A 22936-nucleotide genomic window follows, 5' to 3' on the forward strand; every position below is an offset into this window, starting at 1 on the left:
TGCTTGTCTGAGGACTTGGGATTAGATGAGTATTTTCTCTGAAGAATTTGGGGAGTGGGGTTTGGCAAACTTAAAGTCAGGTTCATTTATGCATTGGTGCTTCAGTATTTCTTGACGCTAAATAAAGGGAGATGTTCAGGTCCTAAGGAACGTCTGGGATCTGAACTGGGAGGAAAAAGACTGGAAATAATCATAATTTCTTTACTAGGCCAGAGGAGTCATTCCAACCCTTGTGAAATTCCCAGGCGTGGTAATGAGGTGAAGGTTAAATAAAAAGAGGTGAAGCTTAAATAAAAGGTTTTAGCTATATCTGCTGTTGGGTATTACTTGCTTCTTCATGGAAGTCTTGTGACAGTCATCCTAAAGTTTGTAAGGTGCTTGTTGGGCCTCCATGTCCAAACAGGTTTGCATAGTTGCCCTGATGCAGTTCTGCCCTCCCAGGCGATGCTGGAGGTAGGAAGAGTTTGTGGATGGCCTGGAGGATCAGGCTAAAGTGTAAATCCCCACTGATGATGTGCCTTTTGTAGCAGTGTGGTTAGAAATCACCCACTGCACTCCTCAGCAGGCTGCTGGCCAGTCAGGTAAGTGTTCATTGCTTGCGTGTCAGTTAGGGGATTTTTAGGGGGAAGATCCTTCCCAGCCCATGGTCCTACAGGCTCTCAAAACCAAAACTGAGACAACCAGTCTGACCCCCTGATTAACACTTCAGTTCCGTTAGAAAAGTTAACAGTTGCGGATGGTTATGCTTTGGATCAAGTCAAGATGTCAAGACCAAAAAGGTAATGCATGATCTTGGTAACCGAGTTCTGCTGGGTAGTTTGCTGCACTTTATGCTTCTCTAAGTATAGAAGAGAAGTAAGAAGTTCTCCCTGGAGATGCTGTTCTAGGGCTTGAGGTCTTTTTATGTTTGCTTTTTTATATTTGTTGCTGAATGTCTGTAATAAGTGAAGCTGCCCCCAGCAGAGCACTAAGGATGTGTTTACTCAGTTTGGCGTAACAGAGGGTGTTCTGTGAACCTTTATTTTAACTCAAAAATAAACTCCAGAATAAATGTCTTTGGTTCTACTGGAGATGTTCACGTAGTCTGTATACTAATAACTCCTGTTTTTGCTTCTGTGTGGTACTGATGACTGTTTGGCTACATGAAAATGCTGATTCCTTGGTAGGTTCTGTGTGGGTTACCAAAGATCTGGCCTGTTATTAAATGTCAACAAAAGTTCCGCTCCCAAATGACTCCTCATTTTTTAGCTGGGTTTGTACTTCAGCAGCAGGATGGTTTGTTTTTTCTTCCTCCTTTTTGTTTTGAATGAGATTTTAGAATGTGTCCCACACATTACCTATCCAGACATACAGAGGCAGAGCACTATTAATGGCCATTAGGCTAGGAGGAAACAAGCTGATTTAATATTATTCTTAGAATGTCTGAAATCAGGGGGAACTTGAAAGAAAGCCCTTTAGGAAGGCCTGTGACACTGGGCCTTGCTGCAGTAGGGTGTGAGCATAGCTCCTGTGAAATTGCTGGAGTGATGGATCTCAGGTATCTTTGTCTTCGAGTTTAAATGCTTTGCAGGGTCAAAGCTTGCAGCTATAAACAAGGCTGGGATGGCCACCTATAGTAATGAGAATTCTAGCTGGGACTGGCCAGAAGACGTGCAGCAAAGAGGAAGGGCACTTGCCTGATAATGTATGCACCGTTTATTTCCATAAAGGCTTTGGAAAACTTGGAGGGCAAATCGCGCAGGAAGGATGACACTTGCTGTCAGTGCCCCTAACATAATTAGAGTATCTGCAATCAGCAGAGCATGTAGTTCATGTGACAGACTGTCCTGTGGGCAGATCCTCTGCTGCAGGAGCAAATGTGGACTAATGGAATAACTCTGGGAACTGCCCACAGGTTCCTTCTGGAAATTTTCTTCACGAAGACTGATTTCAGATTTATTTGTTTTTCCCTACTCGTGATTCCACCACAGTTGTTCCTGTAGGCAAAGCTGGGAAAGATGAGGCAAAATGTCTGAAGAAGGTTACGAACCTGCATTCAGAAGGCAGATGAGCATCCCTTGGAGTGGCACTGCCCTTTTGAGAGCTTATTGCACATTTGTAGCTCTCCTCAGTTTTGTAAGTCTACTCCGGAAGAGTTCATAGGGAGTTTCAGAAGTGCTAGATGTTATGTGTGGGAAGAGGAATCTGATTTCATTCAGGAGTTCAGCAATAACAAATGGAAGAGCTCTTAGTAGGAAGGGATTTGTGTTAGTCTTACTGGTGAACTAGACTAATTAATTCAATTGGAAGCATGCTTTCAATGGAAAATGTTTATGGGTACCTGTTCTTTATAGGTTCTTTGCAGGTTTTTTTTTAGCGATTTGACTGCTAGCTTGAGCAGTAGAAGGCAAGTATAAAACTAAACGGGATATGAGTTTCAGTTTAGCATTCCTGTGGCTGAAAAATGGTCATTATTTGTTTTGCAACATCACAAAGGCAGCTTCCTCCTGTCAGCTCCATGGATCTCCTTCCCATTCAGAATTTAAGGCTGCCATGTGTGGAGTGCTTAGCACATTTTCTGCAATATATATGTCTTTTCCTTGTAATACATTTGTCAGGAAATAAAAAATTCAGCCTTGTTGGGCTTGTTTTGGTATTTTTTTAGGCAGAAAATACAGAAGTGTTAAGCAATGGTACAAAAAGCAGTGCTATAAAATTTATTTTCAAGTGTTTAGAATCCTCTAGGATGGTTTAAAGGACTTTCCTTTAATTAAAAGTGCCATACACTTAGTAAAAATCCATGTTAGTTGAGCAATTGATTTTTTCTTTATTTTTTTTTTTTTCTCTTAAGAAAGGAAAGCTGTGAGTTTTCTTGTATGGAGTAAATGTCACCCTGTTTATATCTTAGCTTTGCTGCAAGTCAGGACTTGTACTATTCCTCTAGGTTGTCATAGAAACACAGCTAACTGTCATTTCAACTCAGGCTGCTGATGGTTTTATTTGTAGGTTTTCAGGATTATTAAAATTTAACAAAAATTATTGATTTGTCTTTTTATTAACACTGGCTTGTGTTTACTTTAGAAGTTCAGACTGCATAAAAGCTTTTCCTGACAAAAAAATACCTTTAGAATGATTAAATTCAGATACTCTGACTAAGAGCTCATCAGGTGCATTTAATATATCAGACAGAGTTTAAAGGAGGAGAGAAATCTTGCATTTTTTTGCAAATCACCTTTTTCATTTCATTTTGTTCACAGCAAAGTGCCCCTACCACATTTCAGTTCACCTTTCAGCTTGACTTTTACTTAACATAAAAGATACCTGTCAAGAAAGCATGAAATGGGTACATCATCGTGCCCAATATTGGAAGTTTTCGTTTTATTCCCTATTTTTAAAGCCTGGCAGAATGCTTCAATGCACAGACTTTTGAAGTATCTATTTTTTGTATATGCATGTGCAGGAAAAAATTACTTAGTTTTCACTCATAAATAAGACAGGCAAAACTTATTTACAGTAACTTTATCTAATGGTCCATGGATGAATGCTTTTATGCAAACCGCTCAAGAGACTAGAATTAACTTTTCACATTGGTTGCACATTGGATGTCCAGACTCCAGCAACATGTGGGACCTTATGAAAACTAGATGACTGGAGTTCAATTTTTACTTTTCTGAATTTATTCAATGGTTAGCCATGCATTTCAAGTGTAATCTTTGTAGGCAATGTATAAAATGCAGTAATGTATTAATTGCCATAAAATGGAGGCATACTTCCTTCCATCCTCTTTCCATCACATGTACGCTCTTTTCTTTGACTTTACCTCCTCTCTCTACCCTGTAGTCATTTATTAAGGATCTATAGGTGCAAGGAATTTGGCTGATTTATAAACAGCCCTGTAATTTGACATTGTCATTCTGTCTGCTAACAACTTTGTTCAGTGTTAGATTTACTGAATAAATTGTTTCTTGGTGGACATTTTGACACCTCACTTCAGACTTCTACGTCATGGGCTGCTGACATCCCTACATTAATCTCATTTGTATTCTGTCATAAAACTCTCAAATAACATTTTAAAAGGGCCTCTCTTTGCAGCATATTTATATAGGCATTGAGCTAAATACTGAGTGTTTCCATAGGTCCGGATGGCTTTTTTGTGTTTTGTGTGAGGGGATGTAAGTGTTACTGTGTGGGATGGTAGCCCATGTCGTAAATGGCCATAATATTTAACTTGGGAAGTACTCCAAAGGCAATTTAATAAACAAAATATGTTTTCTTAGCAAGTTAACATGTTTCTTCCGAATTTATTTTTCACGTCATTAGCTGCTAGAAAATGTTGGACAGAATACAGTTCTTCTGCCATAGACTGGCGCTGTGCATTTTTATTCGCTGTTCTAGGGATTGGAAAGCAGTGGTTCGTGTAGGTTGAAGTAAAGGGTCTCCTTTACTAGAGCACTGCAATGTTACATTCTGGTTGCTTAGGAATGAAAGACATGTTTTATGTGGGGAAACACACTCAGCATTGATGTGTTCATTAGAACTAACAGTGAGCGTAGGAGACAATTGTTGCAGGTGTACTGCTTCCTAGTGAAGACCAAGGGATATATATGTATTTGTGTATGTCGATGCGTGCATAGTATTAACAGAGTCTTACTGAAGCTTATGAAATCTCTTTCTGGCATTATAATTCAGTAGACCATCTGTTACAGATAGATGCTGATGACCAAAGTATTGTTTTGACATCTCTTTTCCTAAGAGAGAAACATTTCGGGTCTTTAATCAATGAATTCTCTGCTTGTGTCTTTGAGCTCAGTCTCCTTTCTCTTCACTTTCTGCCACTTGATGCATCATGTTTCTTTGCAACTAAGTAGTGTTTGGGTGATAATAACGAACATATTTGAGAGGGACGCTTTGCTATTTACCAGGAAAAGTTCCTAACATACAGATGATGGTGATCCATAGGAATACGCTGTGTCTGGATCTTTTTCCCAGACAGTTTTGCCACAACATGTTTATATTCTTTTGTTGTTGTTGTTTGGGGGTTTTTGTAACATAAACCCATTGGTGCGTTTTATACAATTAACCTATTCCTAGCGGATTCTTTTTACTTTCGTTCACAGCACTTTGCCTCTAGCCTTCCCACAGAGGTGCAGCATCTTGTGAAGGTCTTGAAGTTTCTTGTAACCTGCATGCTTCAGCTTAGAGTTAATTGTGGCTACAGTGGCACACTTTATTTTATCATTACCCATTTTTCCATATCCATCCCTTTTACATTTTTCTTCCAAACTGTGAATTACTAACTTTCTGTAACAAAGTACACATGTACATTTTTCCCTGCCTCTTACAGCTGAATTAATATGCTGCTATACAGTCTTTGTTTGCACCCAGAACTTTGGAGTAAAAGGAGAACCCAATAACAAAAAAGCACAACCCAAGCCCCGTCCAATGACAAAAATGTGAAAGTTTGGCTTTTGATTGTAATGGCTGCTGTTAAGAGATACCAGTGACCCATCTTCACCTGTTGCTGTGTTTTGGGATATCATTTAATTTGGTTTTAATTTTAAAATAAACTTCTAAATGTGTTTTTTGTTTTGTTTTTTTTTTCTCTTGCTCCCTTTTCCTTACACTCTTAAAAATTTAGGAAGATGAGAGTGAAGAAGAACCGAAGCTGAAGTATGAACGGCTTTCTAATGGAGTCACTGAAATTCTCCAGAAGGATGCAGCCAGCTGCATGACAGTGCATGAAAAGGTATTACCTGACTTTGTGGCAGAGAGAGAACTTCTGCTTCATTTTATGTATTTATCTGTCCTTATCATGCATTGGTGGATCTCCTGTGTGGAGATGCTGCCAAATCTAGAGGTGCAGCACAAGCCAACACAAAATTCATGGTAAAACCTGTGCTGAAGAATTGACACTTTTGTAGTGAGAAAATGAGGTGAGAATTCAAGGTGCAGTGATTTGTTAGATGAGATGTTTACATTAGCTACTGGGAAAGTGGTCACTTATTTTAATTATGGACATTATTCTGAACAAAAATTGGGATACAGTCCCAACTTTTTTTTTTTCTTTCCCAGAAAGGAAGTTGGCATATACTGTTCTTATTTGTTTAGCCTGAATCCCTGAAGACAGACTTGATCATGCCAGGGGTTGACTTAGGATATATTCCACTGTGGAATACAGCTGAGTTTGTGTTAATACAGTGTAGAAGGGAAGTAATAAGAATTTTCCTTTTTTCTTTGTTTGTTTTTTTTTTTGGGGGGTGTCATACTAACACTTTCCCGTCTCCCTTCCCTGATTCAACATGTTAAAAAGGGAATGCACATGCTCTAATGCTGGTAACATTTGAAACATACAAGGAATAAAATGGAGAAAGTGATGGACAGTGCAAAATGAAGAAATTTTATGAAGGTTCATTCCTTTGTTCTGACAAGGAATAAACTTCCTACGTTTCTTTAGTGATTTAAGCAATTTTTTTATTTTATGAGTTCTCTGCTTTAAATACTGCAGAACATTTTAAAATATTAAGGAATGCTGAAGAGCATCTGAAAGTCTGAGTTAATGATTTGTCAAGTAACTATTAGTATGTAAAACATAGTAGCTATTTTCTGAATGTATAATTTTTCACAGCCAGTAATAGCTCTTTAACAGCTTTTGTTGAGGGATCTATCTCTGTTATTGGCTATATTTTTAGATTGACTTGTGCTGTGTTTCTTTTACTCAAAGGACTGTTGCCATGGCTCAGGAGGCTCTTAAGATGAAGCTTGTATTTTAACTGTGCGAATGAAAACAATAAGTCTTTTAAAAATATTTTTTGACAACTTGGAATTACACAGATATTTGGAAAATTGGCAAGCCTTTCCTCCTGCTCTGTGGCCTGTTTGTGTCACTGTTTTTTCCCTGAGCCTCAGGTAAATTTTGAAAGCTGAGAGTTGAACAGGCTTTTTCTATAAGGATGTGCACCGATACAGCTTTAACTATAGTGTCACAAAGAGTGACAATACAGGAAAGCTGTTTAAGTATCCCAGCACTTTTAGTTTTCCAGCAAACTAGATACACTATTTATAAGAAGGATCAATATTGTTAGAAATCAGGTGCTGGAGTCTTTTAGGAATAGGTCTCTTACAACAGAGAGCTTCAAAATGAAGCTGGGTTGTAGGTTTTGTGAGGTTTTTTTCTGTTTATTCTGGGTGGGGGTTTTTGTTTGTTTTCCCTGCAAGAGATTCATCATTAGCAAAATTACACAGTACTATGTAAAATACGCCTCTGATTAAAGCAGTTTAACTTTGCTGGGAGTACTGAAAATCTGGCTTCTGTATTCAGATTAATTTCCCCCCAGAATTACTATTTTTTCCCCCTTTTCACTGCTAAAGCATCGTATTTTCACCAGGCTTGCTGTCTGCACTGGATGACTAATCGTCATGGCACCTGGTGCATTCAAGCAGGCCTGTGCAGTGGAATAGTCATACCTAGTTATGTCTGCACACCTGATGTTTTATTAACCAGTATTGATTTTTTTACCCGGGGGACTTTTTTCTTCCTGAAAAAAGGCAACCTTGCAGGAGTGAAAGGCATTGCAGGGGATGAATTTCTAATGAACCCCTTCTTTCCCTTTCTTGACTCCTTTTAATGTAGCTTCATATTTTAAGTGCCTGGACTGAAATTTCATTTTAAGCAATTCCATTTTGATAAATCCTTTTAAACCTTGACTTTCTGTAAGGTTATTTTTTAAAGATTGTGCTGCCTGACTGACACGCTTAGCAGTGCCTGTAAATTTGAGCATTTCATTATAGGTTGCAATGAAGCATGCTCACATGCAGTGAAATACAGAGAATTGAGGAGCCTAGACTATTTGAGTAATGCTGAAAGGAGGGGGGGAATAAAAGAAACCACTGTCATAAATCAAGTAGTACCGAAGTTCTTCCTTTTCTGTTTAGGTGTAGTTCACATGGTTCAATTAACAGCTGATCTCTCAGAATCAATTCCCTTCTTGTTTGTATCAGAGTAAGTTGGTGATAGCATGTATTTGTGTGGAGTTTTCTCTATTTTTGCTACTGTTTTTTAGAATGGAACTCCTGAAATTTGTAAGGAAAAGTGTGTTTCTCTTGTGAGTGTTCAATGCAGGAGGGTTCCTGAGCGAAGGAAAGCAAACCCAGTGCTTATCTCTGTGCTTAAATGCATACCTTCCATAATTCAGCAGTATTTTACCAGTGGCTTACTACTGGCCTTTTAATGTGTTTGAACATTCGGATTTTATGTCAATTAGGAAGATAATTAAAAATAAAGCCCAAAGGAAACCATTATGATTGAAACAAAGCTGCAGAAAGGATCTAGGAATTATTTCAGGTCAGTGTTGGTCCTTGCTTTCACACTGCATTTTTAATTTGCTGCCACAGTCCATCAGGCAGTGTGTACGGACTGCAGACAAACCATTAGTTGTCAGTGGATGAGGGGCCTCATGACTCATTCTGACAGCTAACTTGCACTATCACAGTAATGTGGGCTTGAAGCCCTGTTTTATACCTTAGTTGCAGTTGAAATAACCTTTCTCTATAGAAGGTGGTGGTGTCTTTTTTTTTTCCCCAGGTGGTGCTAATCATTAATCTGCTAAACATCCGAGAGGCCACTAAGAATTGCTGTAGTTCTCATTGAGGTGTCTTTGTGTTTAGGTAATCAGTCTCTTTCTTTTACAGTTTTTGGCACTGGGAACACATTATGGCAAAGTTTATTTGCTTGATGTCCAGGGGAACATCACACAGAAGTTCGATGTTGTAAGTATGGCATTACTCAGAACACATCTACTGGGATGTAAAAATGCTGTGATGTACTAGGTGACAAATGGGTTACTGCTCTTGTTACACCTGAAATTTTACAAACGCATTTCATGAACTCCCTCCCCATAACATAAGAGGGAGTATATGCTGCTTGCAAAAAGAAGTTAAACTGGATGGTTTTGTGATGAGCACATTCCGGTTTACATGCAATGAACTTTCCTCATGAAGACAGAAGAGGAAATACATACTTATGATTGTAAGTGGCTATTATTAATTATGTAACCCAGGGGCTCACGACTTCCATAAGGCATGAGCCTGCTCATTAGGTGACTATTGTCAGTTGTTAGTGTGTGCACTATCACCTTATCTAGTTGCCACAAGTAATTGAAAATTGATTGATGGCCTTGCTGGTTCAGTTTATCTACTGCAAATATATAACGCTAATATTTTATGTGAATGTTTTGAAGCTCGGACTCTTAAGGGATTGTATTGATTGAAGGAGAAGCAGCTTTTTCCTTATTGTGGTTCCTGATACTAGCAGATGAATGAAATGCCAAATTTTATGCTCTGTTCTAGGGTATTAAATATTCCTTGTAATTGTGGCTATTTGTTGATTATTTTTTGTTTGTAATAGCCCATTTTCATGTTCCCTGTCTTCCACGGCTGGTGGGAGGAAGAGAATTAGCAATTATTTTTTTTCTCCTGGCATTGTCACAGAATCTAGTAGCCGAGCATTGTGTTTTCATAGCAGTGTCAGCACTTGTCAGAGTATCCATCACAAGATGTTGGCATGTTTGAAAAGAGAACATATGTTTTAGGGCTGACACAGCTAGCTGCATGGGAGGGGTGAAAGGATTTGTTTGTATTTTTTTAAACCTAATTATGCAATTGTGCCAGAATAGGGGACCAGGAATGTCACAGCCTTAACTCCTAAGCACAGACTCTGGAAGAAATTTTGTATATAGCATTGGTTGGATTGACAGTGACTGTACTGGGTATTAATGAAAGTCAAGCTAATTACATTCTTCTATTTCTCTTAACTTTGTATGTTCATCAGCCCCACAGAGGAGGTGCTGACTGCATTTCTAAAGAGGAAAAGCTTTTGGTATCTTCCTTACAGTTTTGATTACTTTACATATATACTACATACTAAAGATACAGTTTCTTTCTCTCAGAATTCATCTATGTAGGGCAGGCTGGACTAAAGTGTACATGAATTCTTCTCTTCCATCTCTGTAGTAAAAGACTCACTCAAATGAAGTGGAGATTTTCTATTGAATCAGGTATTAACTGTCTTAGACTTGAATTCGTTATACTCTGTCTATACTCTGTCATGTGCTTGGAAGAGCCCTGCATCCTCTTTATGTCCACCAACCCAAATCTATTCTTTTCCTTAACACAAAGTCCTACCAGTGCCTGCTGGAAGGTGGTTTCTTGTGATGAAGTTAAGCTTGGGCTATGTAAACCATGTTCTGCTTCACAGTGCTTATTTAGTTATCCGTTTTTCAAACTTGATGAATATTTTTGTGCCATGTCTTATAGAGATGGCAGTGATATCTTTTAAAACTATTGTTTGACTACAAACTGCTTTTTGAGACAGAGAATAGGAAAAAGAAATTTTTCTTCAATTCTGTTCTTAATGTTTCTGTCTCTTTTTCTAGTGTGCATGTTTCCAGTGCAACAGAAAAATTGTATCATGAATCTGATGGAAAGGGTGCTGCTTTTTGTTTCTTTTCTATAGTTTGAACAGAAATTATTTTGATGTAGGATCACTTCTCTTTAAAAGAAAAAATTTCCAAGGAACTGTGAAGGGTTGTAGGACAGAATGGGCTGTGTATGTGAGAAACAAAGCAGCTCTGTGACATCACTGACTGCTTAAACAGAGAAGTTTTCTGAGCAAATGTCGTTGGCTGTTAAACCCATAGACAGTTTAGTCTGGACTGGTGGTTGTATGTCAGACTATTTTCCATCTAACCTCAACTTTTCAAGGTCATAGACTGCAGACGTAGAGGCATCACTATCAAAACCTTTGGTGAGGTCTTCCATCTGTTCTGTCCTGCCAGTGCTGGTTTACAGTCTCTCCTGGAGGATTTGCATTAGAGCATCACCATGTTGTAAATCCCAACTAAAACGTACCCGTTTATTGAGAAGTGGGTCACTTCCTGAAGTGCTACGGATACAAAGCATTCCTTGTCAGTGTGCTGGGGCAAAGAGTATTTTCTCCAGTGGTATTGTCCCTCGTTCTTTGTTGAGTCAGATTCCTCCTGAAAAGCATTTCATTGGTGAAATGGCAGATAAGGTTTTACCTTAAGGTTCTAAATAGAAGTATCTGTTGTTACTAATTTTAGGAAATTAGTAGTTTATAGCAATTGTTCTGAGTAAATAAAATAGTCTCTCATTAAAGAGCAAGCAGTGTTGCCACTGAACTGTTTTAATTCTTTGCAGTAAAAAGTGTACCTGGGGAGTGACTTTTACAAGTCACTTTCACTTCTGTCTTGAACAAGAAGGCATTTGAGAGAAAGAAGTAATCCAAGGAATTGTTCTGCATTCAAATCTTCGTCTGTATATTCCAGGGGGTGGTTTGGGGTGGTTTTTTTGTTTGTTATGTTTGAAATGATTACTTATCTATACATCTAAGTCTGTTAAATGTGTAAATAGAAAAGTCAAAACGTACACAGGAAAGTGTAAACATCGCTAGATCTAACTTAGTGTTAGTATGTGGAATACACCAGAATGGAGAGAGAGGGTTTTATTTCAACCTTTTTAAAAAGTTTGTTTTAATGCAAGGTCATATTAAATATATGTAGAAAACCACCATTGCTACTACCGTAGTCCTACTGATTTCAATTTTTCTTTCCTAATCTCAGATAATCATAATATAAATGGGCTTGGAAAGTGAAGAAATAAGAAACTTGTTTTCATAATAAATCATTTGCTTTCAGTGTTGACTCACATCTTAATTTGAATCAAATTGTAAAACAGAAAGACTGCTCTAAGAGGATTTGCAGCATAATTACTGTATCATGTCTCCAGCTCCTGTGAACTTTGAGGGAGAAAACTCACAGGTATGTTGCATAATCTCCAAGGATGGACAGTTGTTTAAGGATGGCCCTCATGTTAAAGACTGCATTCGTTTAGCATTTTATATTCCTAAAAACAGCTGTAAGAAACACTATAATGTAAAGGCTGGCATCCCTGTAAGCTCTGCTATTGTGACGTGCTTCTTTGTTTGTTGCTTAAAAGAAACCTTTCAAGACTTCCCTCTGTAATGTCCACAGCCGCAAATGAATATGAGTAACCTGAATTTCAGATACTGGCCTTGGGCTGCAAAGACTTAATCATGTGATCTACTTTGACCCATAAATATTCACCCAGGTTTCTGTGAAGCTAATGTAGACAACTAAAATGTCTTTTCAGAAGAGGGTCTTGCTCTCATCCTGCTCAGAAAATACCTGATGCTGGATCCTGTGCCATGTAGATGACTAATCTTTTCAAGTTTGCAAGTCCTCTTGTCAACAGCAGTGAAAATGTGTGCTTTGAAACTGATGTGACAGACTTTTTGTTTGGGGAGAATTGAGAGGCAGGAATTTGGGTGCTTTGGCCTTCAGTGGTGCTGGTATCTCAGCAGCCATGCTGTGCTCTCGTGTGATCCCTCTTTCCTCCTGGCCTGTTGTGTTTTTATCTCTTGCCAGTGTGGCTGTCTTTGACAATGTCAGCCTTCTAAGATTAACTGATATGCATCCTCAAATAACGTATGTTTGACAAACTGGTGTTCTCTTGTATTAGGGTTCAGTGCATTGAGTGAGATGAAATGTGTCAAACGTACTGAAAATTATTACTAAAAGGCAACAAGAAAGGGAGAAGAAAAAAGCCTGCTAATGCCACTGACAGAGGATGATTTAGGACTGATTCACAGCATGTTAATTCCAAATGCCTCTCCATCTTTCTTTTCTTCTTAGGCTGTCTACAATTTATTAATATAATTATTGCCTCAACTGACATCTTGTGGATTAAGGACTTGTAGATATGAAGAAAGCTGTACAAACATGTTTAGTTAAGTAACAAATCAAAAACCTTTCAAAGGGCATGATAACCTGCCCTCATTCTGGTCTTCTAATAACGATCAAGCTTGGAGCAAAACTAGTAAGAAGTCTTGGCTGGTGGCAGTGGTACTCTGTGAGAAGGGGAAACGTTGTCTATTTTACAGGTAGGGGGAATTTAAATGTTTAATGCATTGGAGGTATTTCAGAGGTGATGCATGAGCCTAGAAAACAGTCTAAATAGCATTATAAAAGCATCTGATAGTGCAAAGAAATTAAGGTCCCTTTTAGCATGCAACATTTGTGAGCTATTCGGATATGGCTGGAGTTTCAGAAAGAATGAAACTTTAAGTAGAGGCCCCTTCTTGCAGCATTTCTTCTCACCACATATTTCTTTGCTGGCCTCGCCATTTTTTTTCTGATTGTCTCACACTATGTAGCACTAAATGTTCCTTTATGTTTTTTTAATTGGAGTGGCAGAAATCCCAAACCACTAGGTCATCTCTGCTACCTTGAAAAATGAAAGGGGAGTTGCTTCTGTGGTGGTATCGTTGCCCTTGCAAGTCTGTTGCTTGCTTGAACGTCAGTCAGTTATGTGCTGATTTTGCTGGTAATTCAGCAGGTTGCAAACAGAATGTCAGAGGTTTCTGTTGACTTGACTTGCTTTTGAAAGAGTATTAATTACAAGAAGAGCATATTTCTAATGAGGGAACAGCAGCTGTTAAGCAGTAAATGCTCTGGCTGGAAATGATGCGGAGCCCACTAACTGCTGTGAGAGATAATGCAGCATCTTTCAATGGGGAAGGTAACTTTCAGCATTTGACTGTATAATGAAGAAGTTACTTTGAATGGAACTTTACGTAAGTTTAAGAATAAGATGATATAAACGTCACTTATTTTGACAGGCTACTTAAAATTCTCTGTTTATTACTTTAACTACATCATTTTAGTTGTCACTGTCAGACTATGAAAGAAGACTTAGTTGGGAAATGAAGTGAAGCACAGAATTTAGAGTAAAGATCTAGGTAGCTGTGTGTTAGTATTTGCAGGATGTCACTGAGCCTGTTAAATTTGAAGCTGAAATGCTGTGTTTTGTACAAAACCAAGCAGGCTGCTATACGTGTAGGCTCCAAGAACCAAAGTAAAAACGAAGGTTTTAATAGGAGTGAGTGTCTATGCAAGGGACAGATTTCCTTTCTGTGGAATCTCCCACCCAAATGGCTGGTGTAGTCGTTGGGCTTAAATGCTTTAAGTTAACCCCTAGCTCTGCCCAGTGGAGAAACTGGAGAAAAAGTGACATCTTTTGGGAATTTACTCATAAGACTTGAACGTCTACACCCCATTTAATAGCCCTTTTTCTGCCTCTGTCTGCTTGTCTTCTCATTTTAACTGCAGATGGTTTGGAAGTCCAGAGGTTTTTACAACAGTTGTGGGAGTAACTCGGATGGCTTTCTGATTCTGGCTTTTTTGGATGTTATAAAGGCTAGGAGGGAATGTCCTGCAATGCACTAGTATGTGTTTATTAGATTGTTTGTGACCTGGAGTATTTCCAGTGGAAACTGTGGAGCTGTTGAAGATTAGGACCCTTCCTTGGCAGGAATCATGGTGTACCTGGGTATCAGTCACTGGAAAAGAAGTAAGGTAGCTTGCTTAGACAGTTAAAAATGGTAGTGTCAGGGCTGGTATTCCATAGGTCTAGATGAGTTTCTCGTCTGACACAGCTGAAACAAAAATACCCCTCTCACAGACATCTTGCACATGTACCCACTGTATGTAACCTACCTTTGAAGTGGATGTTGCTTAAATTTTTACTTAAACCAAGAGATCAGGTGAATGTGGAAGGGATTCATTATTGCTAGAAATGTTGCTTGGAGTACGGATGAAATATGGGAATTTCAAACAATTGTAGTATCATGTATGATTAATTTTTGTAAGCTGAAAACTGAGGAAAGCCTGACCATTTCATTCAATTACTCTTTCAAGCTTGTAGCTTCACTAACTCTATAGCTTAGTGCAGAATAACATTAAGTTTAGTTGGAAGTGTGGATTCAGCTACAGAAGGTCTTTTATGGTCCAGCCATTTATTTCTTGAATGCTTTTAGCTCATATAAGTCAAATGCATGCTTTTGCAGTAACAGACAGTAACATGGTTGGTGTAGATTGAATTTGTTTCAGTTAATGTATAAAGCTGATGTACTTTATCAGCTGTTTCTGGGACTGCAATTGTTTCTGCCTTCTGTTTTGAACTATTCACTAGCAGCTGTGTTGCCCATATACCTTCTTTGAGAGGTACATTCAGCCCCATCTTTAGACTGAATGATTGTTCTACAACTTCATTACTCTCCAAATGCATATTGTTCCTCTATTTTTTTTAAACATAGAAACATAGTAGAAGTTTCCTTTTTATTCCGCAGTATCCATCACTTTTCTACGGAGTAGGTATCCTATTGTGTGTCAGTTGCATTTCATGACCAGCTCTGAAAGTATTACATTTAAAGTACCTTAGCAAGTCCATTTCAATGTCATTGATTTTTGTTAATGTCATCTCTTACTGAGGTGTTGTAACTGAATACTGTTCTGGTACAGTCATCTAGATGTAACAACTAGTTCGGGTTCTCTTGACTCGGCTGGGTCCTGTCATATTCTTTGTGTTTTCTCAAAATTGAAATTTGGAAAATTCTGAGGTGTGTGTGGGGAAATACCTCATTGTGAGAGAATGCTAAACATGAAGGACATGAATACTTTACTATTTAATACAGCATCATTGGTCAATGGAAGGTCAAAGTTTCCAATGTATTTTTCATTTTTCTTCACCAGACCTTGTAGGAACCCTGAGTCTATTTTTGTGAAAGATCAAGCAGAGGACCTGCCTGTAATTCTGCTAAGTGAATTTACATGTGGCATTTCAAATATCTTTGAACAGAATTGTTTGTGACATTATGCAGAAACATCAATATTGTCAAAACAGTTGTTTGGGTTTTTTTCTTCTCTTTCACCATCCAGGTTTGGTACCATTTGAATGCATACTACATCTTGTGATTATTTAGAAAATGTAATTTGTGTTTGCAACTATTACTGACCTTTTCTCTGAAAGAATGCTCTATGCACCATAATTGGACAACAGTATTAGGCAACAAAATGTATTTGTTTTGAAGAAAACCACAGAAAGATAGTTTCTAATTTCAAAGACATACAAACCAACCATGCACAACAATATTATTTTCATCTCTGACTTAAGCAAAAGATTACTTTTCTAGAGTGTAGTCGGCACTTTAAAGAGAGCCTGAAAAAACTCCCAACAAATTTCAAACAACTCTTAAATAAGGAACATACATTTCTGTGCCTTCCAGAGCTTAGTCCCTGATAAGAAAGACTAGATGCTGTTAGGTTATTTTCTCTTTTACTGCTTGTTGATATCCAAAGAACCATTCTCAAGAACAGATTCTCACTATCAGGGATGTCCCTGCCCTACTGGGAAATTTCTGGTTTGACCAGGTGATGTTGACTGATACAAGACATATGTTCAGTCATCTCAGAAGCATATTGTGCCACATCTGTCTCATAGCCCCCCTAAGTGCTCTTTCCTGACACATAGTTGGACCACTGGGCCAAGTTGCACTAGATTTTTTATTAGCAGCAACAAAACAGCTGGTTTCAGGTAGCACTGATGAAGTCTCTTCATAAAAGACTGATAACAAAGATGTGCGTTTTCTAAACCCTAGCAACCTTTAAAAGCATAGGGAGGATTTGGAAAGGTTTAATTCCTAAGAAACTAGTATACTGCTGATTCCTAGAGCTGTTTTCCTTTCAAATGGGGTATTATGTACCTAGATGGCATTTTCCTCAACAAGGAAGGCAGGCACTTACATGCACAAAATAATAGCAGTTTGCCTGTCAGAATTATTCAGCATTCCGGCATTAATAAAATATTATTTGCATTAGAAAATGTTTTCCTAGTTAGAAAGTCCAAAGGAACAGAATTCTGGAGGACAATGTTTTTTATACAAGTTGACATTAATGATAGAGCTACAGCCCTTTGTTTCCATTAACAATATAAAAGCAGCACTATTAAAAGCACAGAATGACATAACAGGGGCATAATATGATGAACAAAACATGAAGGCAAAACTAAGTGTTTTTCCAGTGGGGGTAAGATATTACTGATAATGAACTTTGTAGATCTGATAAAGATTCCTTTCTGAAGAATGAGACTTGTTTGTTTTAAAAGACATGACAGTGTGTATAGCAGTTGCTTACTGCATTTCTGATGCTAAAAGTGGACAGTCCAGATTTGACCAGTTTATACCCTCAGAGTGGCTGCTGACAAAAGTAACTACTTCCAAGCTGGCCATCTCCACTGTAATAAAAGTATAAGAAGTTTCAGAAATCATTATTTTGGTGTTGGAAGTTTCACCATTGTAACCCTAAACTGGTTGCTCTTAGAAGTTTGTAGTTGCTGCAGGTCTTGGCAGTTTTGAAGATAGCAGCTGTGAAGATGGAGGACTGAATGAATCTCTGCTTTTTAAATCTAAATAAAGTTTTTTAATAAGCAATCATGTCTACACTTCACTGGTATTGAAATAGAACCTCTTTGTATGTAAGTGCATGAGGAGGATGCACAGGATCAATTCGTCCTCAAGTTTAGCTTTCCCTCTCTTACTGTCGCAGTGAGGATATGGCATGCAATACACCACTGACAGTAAGTTACCATGAACTTCATGATCCATAGTTTCTCCATATGAGAGTACTCTCTACTCTCCTCCTTCCCCCCCCCCCATCATTTTTGATTTGCATGTCTTTAGCATCCTGTCAAGAGTCAGACACGCAACCCTGACCCTTGTTGAGTATCTCTGGTGGGTTTGCATGACTTTCCCAGATGATAAAATTACAAATAAAGGAAGTTCCAGAGTTGGTGTCCAAAGAGAATACAGTGCTTCCAGTAAGGAGAAAATGTGTGTATTATTGCATATAGCTCTGACTTGTGTCAATCTATACCGGGGTTGATAACCAGATGTTTGCATGGAAGATGGTGATCTAGCTGTTGTTTGAACTTCAGCATTGATCACCCAGTGTAGTATTTATGGCAGGGATGTGACTAGTTACGTCATTTTCAGTCAGGAAGAATTCATTCCCTTATAGTATTTCTGCTTCTACCCGATTCCATGGGTGAGAGATCTTTTCACTGATGTCAGTAGCTATCAGATTGGAAACATTGTCTGTAGTGGAATGGTTGACAGGCTAAAATAACTGGAAAAAAGTACTTAGTGCAGTTTTTCATTGCAGGAGCTGATAGAAGGAAGAAAACTATGTAGTTGTGGAGAAAATAATGGCTACGAAATGGACTGTATGGAGAAGCAGAGATGCTAGGTTCCATGTGGTCATGTCCTCTGTCCTGTGTTAGGTCAGGGATGCGGATGAGCATCACGGCTGTTGTGATCGACCTTCCTGGAAATGCTGTTAGGCCAACAATGCCTGACCCCCGAGAAGAATAGTCAAGAGATGCTGCTTCTTTAAAAGTTGTTTGGTCAAAGCACCAATAAAATAATCTTTAAAAAGAAAACCTGTCCTGACAGTACCTTGCACTGTATGACCTGGTTGGCCTTTCTCATCAGTCATGTCTCTAAAATGTGGCTTATCAAGAAATGGAGAAAAAAAAATCTCATGCTTTGTACTTCAGGGGGTAGAATTCTACAAACTCCTGTTAAATACATTAATGATGGTGGTGGTATTCTGTTAGAAACAAGCTGTGAAAGTGCTCCAGTAAGTTTCTTCCTCAGGGATTTAGGAATGTTTTCTGAATTGTTCTTCAAAGCTCAATTTATAATTCAGTAGCCTGTGTGGAAAGTTAATGCTCAATGATGAATTCTTGAACTTCATTGTGCTTGGGGAAGCATTCTGAGAAGAAAACAGTTAAAGAATCAGTGAGGTGAACCTCCAGATTGCCTGGGATAGTCTTCTCCCACTGTTTTGGGCCTTGTGAGTAAGGCATATGTAGTCATTGCCTGCAGCCCTTTCTTAGCCCTCTGCCTGTACCTCAGCCCTCCTCATGGATGTGTGATGGGAATATCGCTTCATAGTCTCAGAGGGTTTTAATACACCGAGAGCAGAGGCAAGCTTAGGACATACCATATTTGAAGCCCTACAGTTACACAGTGGACGGTGAAGGGGACTTGAGGAGAAGAGGAAACGAAAGTAGTTTGTTTGCTTTGGCACAGAGCTCCCACGAGGGTATCTCCTTATACACCGGTGTATTAATAAAGAAGAGATTCTACTTTGAATCTGTAAGAAATTGGGTAACAGTTAAACTCTCCTAGGAAGCAGTGTAGGCTTCCAATGCAGATTTGTTTTCAGTAATAGTTCCATTGTTCCTAGACAAGCATTCTGATTACCTAGCAACTGCTACAGAATTAAGGAGATCCCTTGTTAATTTTTTTCCCTTGCATGTTTCTTCTTTTTCCTCAGTCTCTGTAGTTGACAAACAAGATTAAGGGATTCACTGATGTGGAATGTATTGAAATCACTGCGGGCTTTTTGGTCTTTCTCACTTTCTCAAGACTATATCTGAGGAATTTCTTGTCCTCATATTCCCTTAGTTTTAGGCAAGCTTTTGAGATCTTTCTTATAGACAAGGTCTGCCTTTCTGCAGACAAAATAAAAGTTAATGTTATTGTTCTGTGTCCCAGACCTTGTTATTCTCTCCAGCTTTGCCCCTTCCCTTTTCTTCTAACCAATATAATCTCCTGTTTTTCATTTGGAGAATGAGAGATTCAGGAGTGTTATAGGAAAAGCACTGGAGCAGGAATCCTCACTTACTTACCTGAATTTCTCTGCCAGTACTGTTGAACAAAACCTCTGGTGTGGATACTAGTGAATTTTTATAAAATACAAATTTTCATCAACATTCATTAAATTTTCATCAAATCAAAATTAAGTGTTGTAAATTCAGAGTATACTGCTTCTGTTGCAGGCAGTGGTGAACAGCTTATTCTGTGTCTTTTAAAGCTGCCTCTTCGGTTTAAACCTTTGTGTCACTAGGTTATGTCTCTCAGTTGGCTTTCCTGTGTTGCTTTTCCCTCTATTGTATTAGTAAAACTCTACAAATATGCAAAATATTCATAAATCAATGCAGCAGTGCAGCATCTGAGGGAAGGAAAGTGCACAGGTTCAGTTTGTGCTTTTTAAAGGTAGCTCCTCTGTGTGAGACATCTCTGGGCAGCAGTGTTCTGAGGTCAAAACAGGGGAAAACAACATGTAACGCAAGTGTTCGTACTTAGCTCTTGCACGGCTTCTTTTCTTTGTCTTTTTGAACAGTTGAAGACTCTCTCACTATCTGGTTTATTTGCTGTCACCTTGTATCACTTCCCAAAATGAAAAGGCCCTGAAAAATAGAACTCCTTTTTTGACACGTTAAGTAAATTAGGCTTTCTTCTAGGTGGGCTGAGGGTACCATTTTTAATTGGAAAGGCGCCCTTGAAGGAAGAGAATATTCAATACTCACCTAGTTTTTTGTTTGTTTCCTTTTTTCCCCAATAGTCTTAAAGGCATTGTCTGTTTCTTATGATTCAGTGGTGCTGATGTGTATAGAATGTCTAATTTATGGATAGAAAAGCTGAATTTTTGGGTTTCTATTCAAGGCCTCATCCTACCTAGAGCAAGGCTTGCATTTGAGATGATCTTAGCTTAGTTAGGGCATTAATTGAAGCAGTTTCTGTTTACACATCGGTATTTTGTACTCAGGTGCTTCCACCATGGTGCAAATAATACCGGCATAAAAATGGTAGTTCTTACTCCAGAGGGTAACATTTTAAGTAGTGGGTTGGTTTGGCAGACTGATGTACATTGGAGTTTTACATGCTTGTTTATGTGAATGCCATGAAGATGGAAACATGAATAGATGAAAAATAGGCACTTTATTTTGTTTTCAATTACAATTCAAGCTCAGTTTGAATTGGTATGGAGAGCAGAGACACGTTGGTTATGTAGATCCTGATTGATATTAAAGGGAAGACCTCTGGGTGTTTTTCTTCTTTGGTATGTATATAGGTGTGTGTATGGACAGACAAATAAAAATGTTTGGGTTAATTTAAGAAAAGTTTCTGAAAATTCTTCTTAAAGGTGGGTCAAAACGCTGCTTAAGGGGGTTGTATTAGCAATGAGAACCTCTAGAAGTAAAATGAGGTTTGCTGTAAGTATGATTGAACACTGCTTTGCTTTTCACACTCCTAATGTGCATGTTGCTTGCCTGCTAACCGTGGCTAAAAGGCATGAAGTTGCAGGCAACTATTAAAATGTTTAGATTCCTAGCTTGTAAATATTGCATTTCTCACAGATTTGGAGTGAAATCCAGTCTTGTGTTTCTTGTTCATCCATTTCATATCCGTTGGGATGCAGCATTTGTGAAAGAATCAATTATCCATTTGTTAGTCAGAGGAGCTTTACAAATTATACATTAGCAGATTGATTTCTCAGGTTCACCACTGGGGGACTGATAGTATAAGGTGGGTTGATGATGAGTGTCAAGGGAGAAGGAGTTGCCACAAAGAACACAATTAAAAGAAGCTTTCTGAGTGGCCGTGAATTTACTCCTAATTGAAGAGCTGACATAATCCATACTGAGTGCCTTTATTTCAAGCATTTTACATTAGGTAATTGATTATCACATGAGGTACTTTTGCTTGGAGGTACTTGATTTCCTTTAAATTTAGGATTTTGCAAAAGCCTGCATTTAGATCTTTGTGCAAGGTGCCTTCTAGCTTTTTCTCCCTCTCCCTCAACTTTTCTTTCTTCCATTAAGGTAACATTTTTTTTGTTCTATAGTGTCAGCTTGACATTATTGATTTTGAACAGTCAAACTTACTTATGTTGTCCAGAATTCCAAACATGTCTCCATCAGAAAGAAAACTGCAGCTAATGGAAATTCAGCTGAAGGTGTTTCTTCCCTCTTTGCCGGAACTTCCACACTGTAGGAAATTCTGAAGCTGTTTCCAGGTTAATCATTGTGGTTTTATCTCCCTTCCTAACTAACGGGGTCCCCCTTATTGCCAGATTTGAATTATGCTGCTTTAGAAATACTTTGTGTGTTACTGTCATTGATGCAGTACTGGAAGCGTGGTTGTGACCACAAAGAAGTTGCGTGTTTTCACTTGTTTGCCTAAAGCTAGGCGTTCTCATTAGGTTAGAAAAGATGACCCAATGTAGTGCTAATTAAATAATTATTCATAATTTCCTCAACATCCTATATGCAGCTGCCTATGGTTTTATGGTGTGGGGTTTTTAGGTTAGATAATCTCTTAATTGAGTAATATATTTACATGGATTATATGTTCCTAATGAACTTTGTCCTGAGATTGCTGTTGTAATTCTTAATGGTTTTATTTTTAATGCTTTTTGTAAAAGACCACTTTGTGGCAGGCAGTAATTGTGGTATTTCCAGGTAGCATTTAGTGATAACACAAAGTGAGACCAAGAGTGGTGTCTCCTGCACGAAAGGAAGTGGGAAAGCAAAAGGGCTGGAAGCAGCCTTTTCCCAACTCAACAGGCGAGTGTTTCTGTGCAGGCTTAGTTGTTTCATTTTGATTAGAAAGAATCTCTAGAAAATGAAATATGATTTGGACATGCATTCTCTTCAAGGTGGAAGAGAAGAAGGCTTCATTTCCCTGAGATGGATTTTTTTTGTGTGTGAAAAATTATGGGGAAACGCTTTCCAAAGGCTTTGAGAAGACCTCAGTTTATCTCCAGTAGATAGTCCATCTGGACAGTGTGTTTTTAGTGTAACTTTTTATGATGTACTTTTTATGTAATTCCAACTGCCATAGCATATATAGGAACCTGTGATATTTTAGACATGGTTGTGTAACATCTAACGTGACCCCATGACTCCAGCACTGTTCCAGTGGCACTTCCTTTTCACACAAATATATGGTGGCTTTCTCTTTAGTCATGCTCAGAACCACAGAAGCTATCTGTTTCATGGTTCAATCAAAATTTCATGAGAGAAAGAAAAGTTGTTCTTAAATGTATGAGAGACTCACGTGGGCAAAGATCCTTCAATGATGCTTGAAATGGCATTTGTTCCAGAATGTGAAATCAGGATCATGGTATATAAGAAGGTTCTTGGTACTTGAATATAACTGAATGGGGTTTGTATG

General features: G+C 38.4%; 1 protein-coding gene across 5 annotated transcripts in view; it reads left to right on the forward strand.

Moving 5' to 3' along the window:
- VPS41 (VPS41 subunit of HOPS complex) overlaps positions 1-22936 on the forward strand; it is a 222817-nt gene that overhangs the window by 10538 nt on the left and 189343 nt on the right. For 2 of the 5 annotated variants that reach the window (XM_057431521.1, XM_057431520.1), the window contains exons 3-5: positions 5097-5141; positions 5618-5725; positions 8668-8745. The exons of 1 other annotated variant lie outside the window; for it this stretch is intronic. In XM_057431521.1, the coding sequence (XP_057287504.1) occupies positions 5097-5141; positions 5618-5725; positions 8668-8745 (231 nt within the window). Of the gene's footprint in view, positions 1-5096; positions 5142-5617; positions 5726-8667; positions 8746-22773; positions 22886-22936 lie in introns of those variants that run through there. 2 more of the 5 variants (XM_057431522.1, XM_057431524.1) reach the window with 2 other exon arrangements.

This window comes from Pezoporus wallicus, unplaced genomic scaffold (assembly GCF_028554395.1).
Source record: "Pezoporus wallicus isolate ANWC-B61680 ecotype Strahan unplaced genomic scaffold, APGP_CSIRO_Pwel_v1 scaffold_11491, whole genome shotgun sequence".
NCBI lineage: Eukaryota > Metazoa > Chordata > Aves > Psittaciformes > Psittacidae > Pezoporus > Pezoporus wallicus.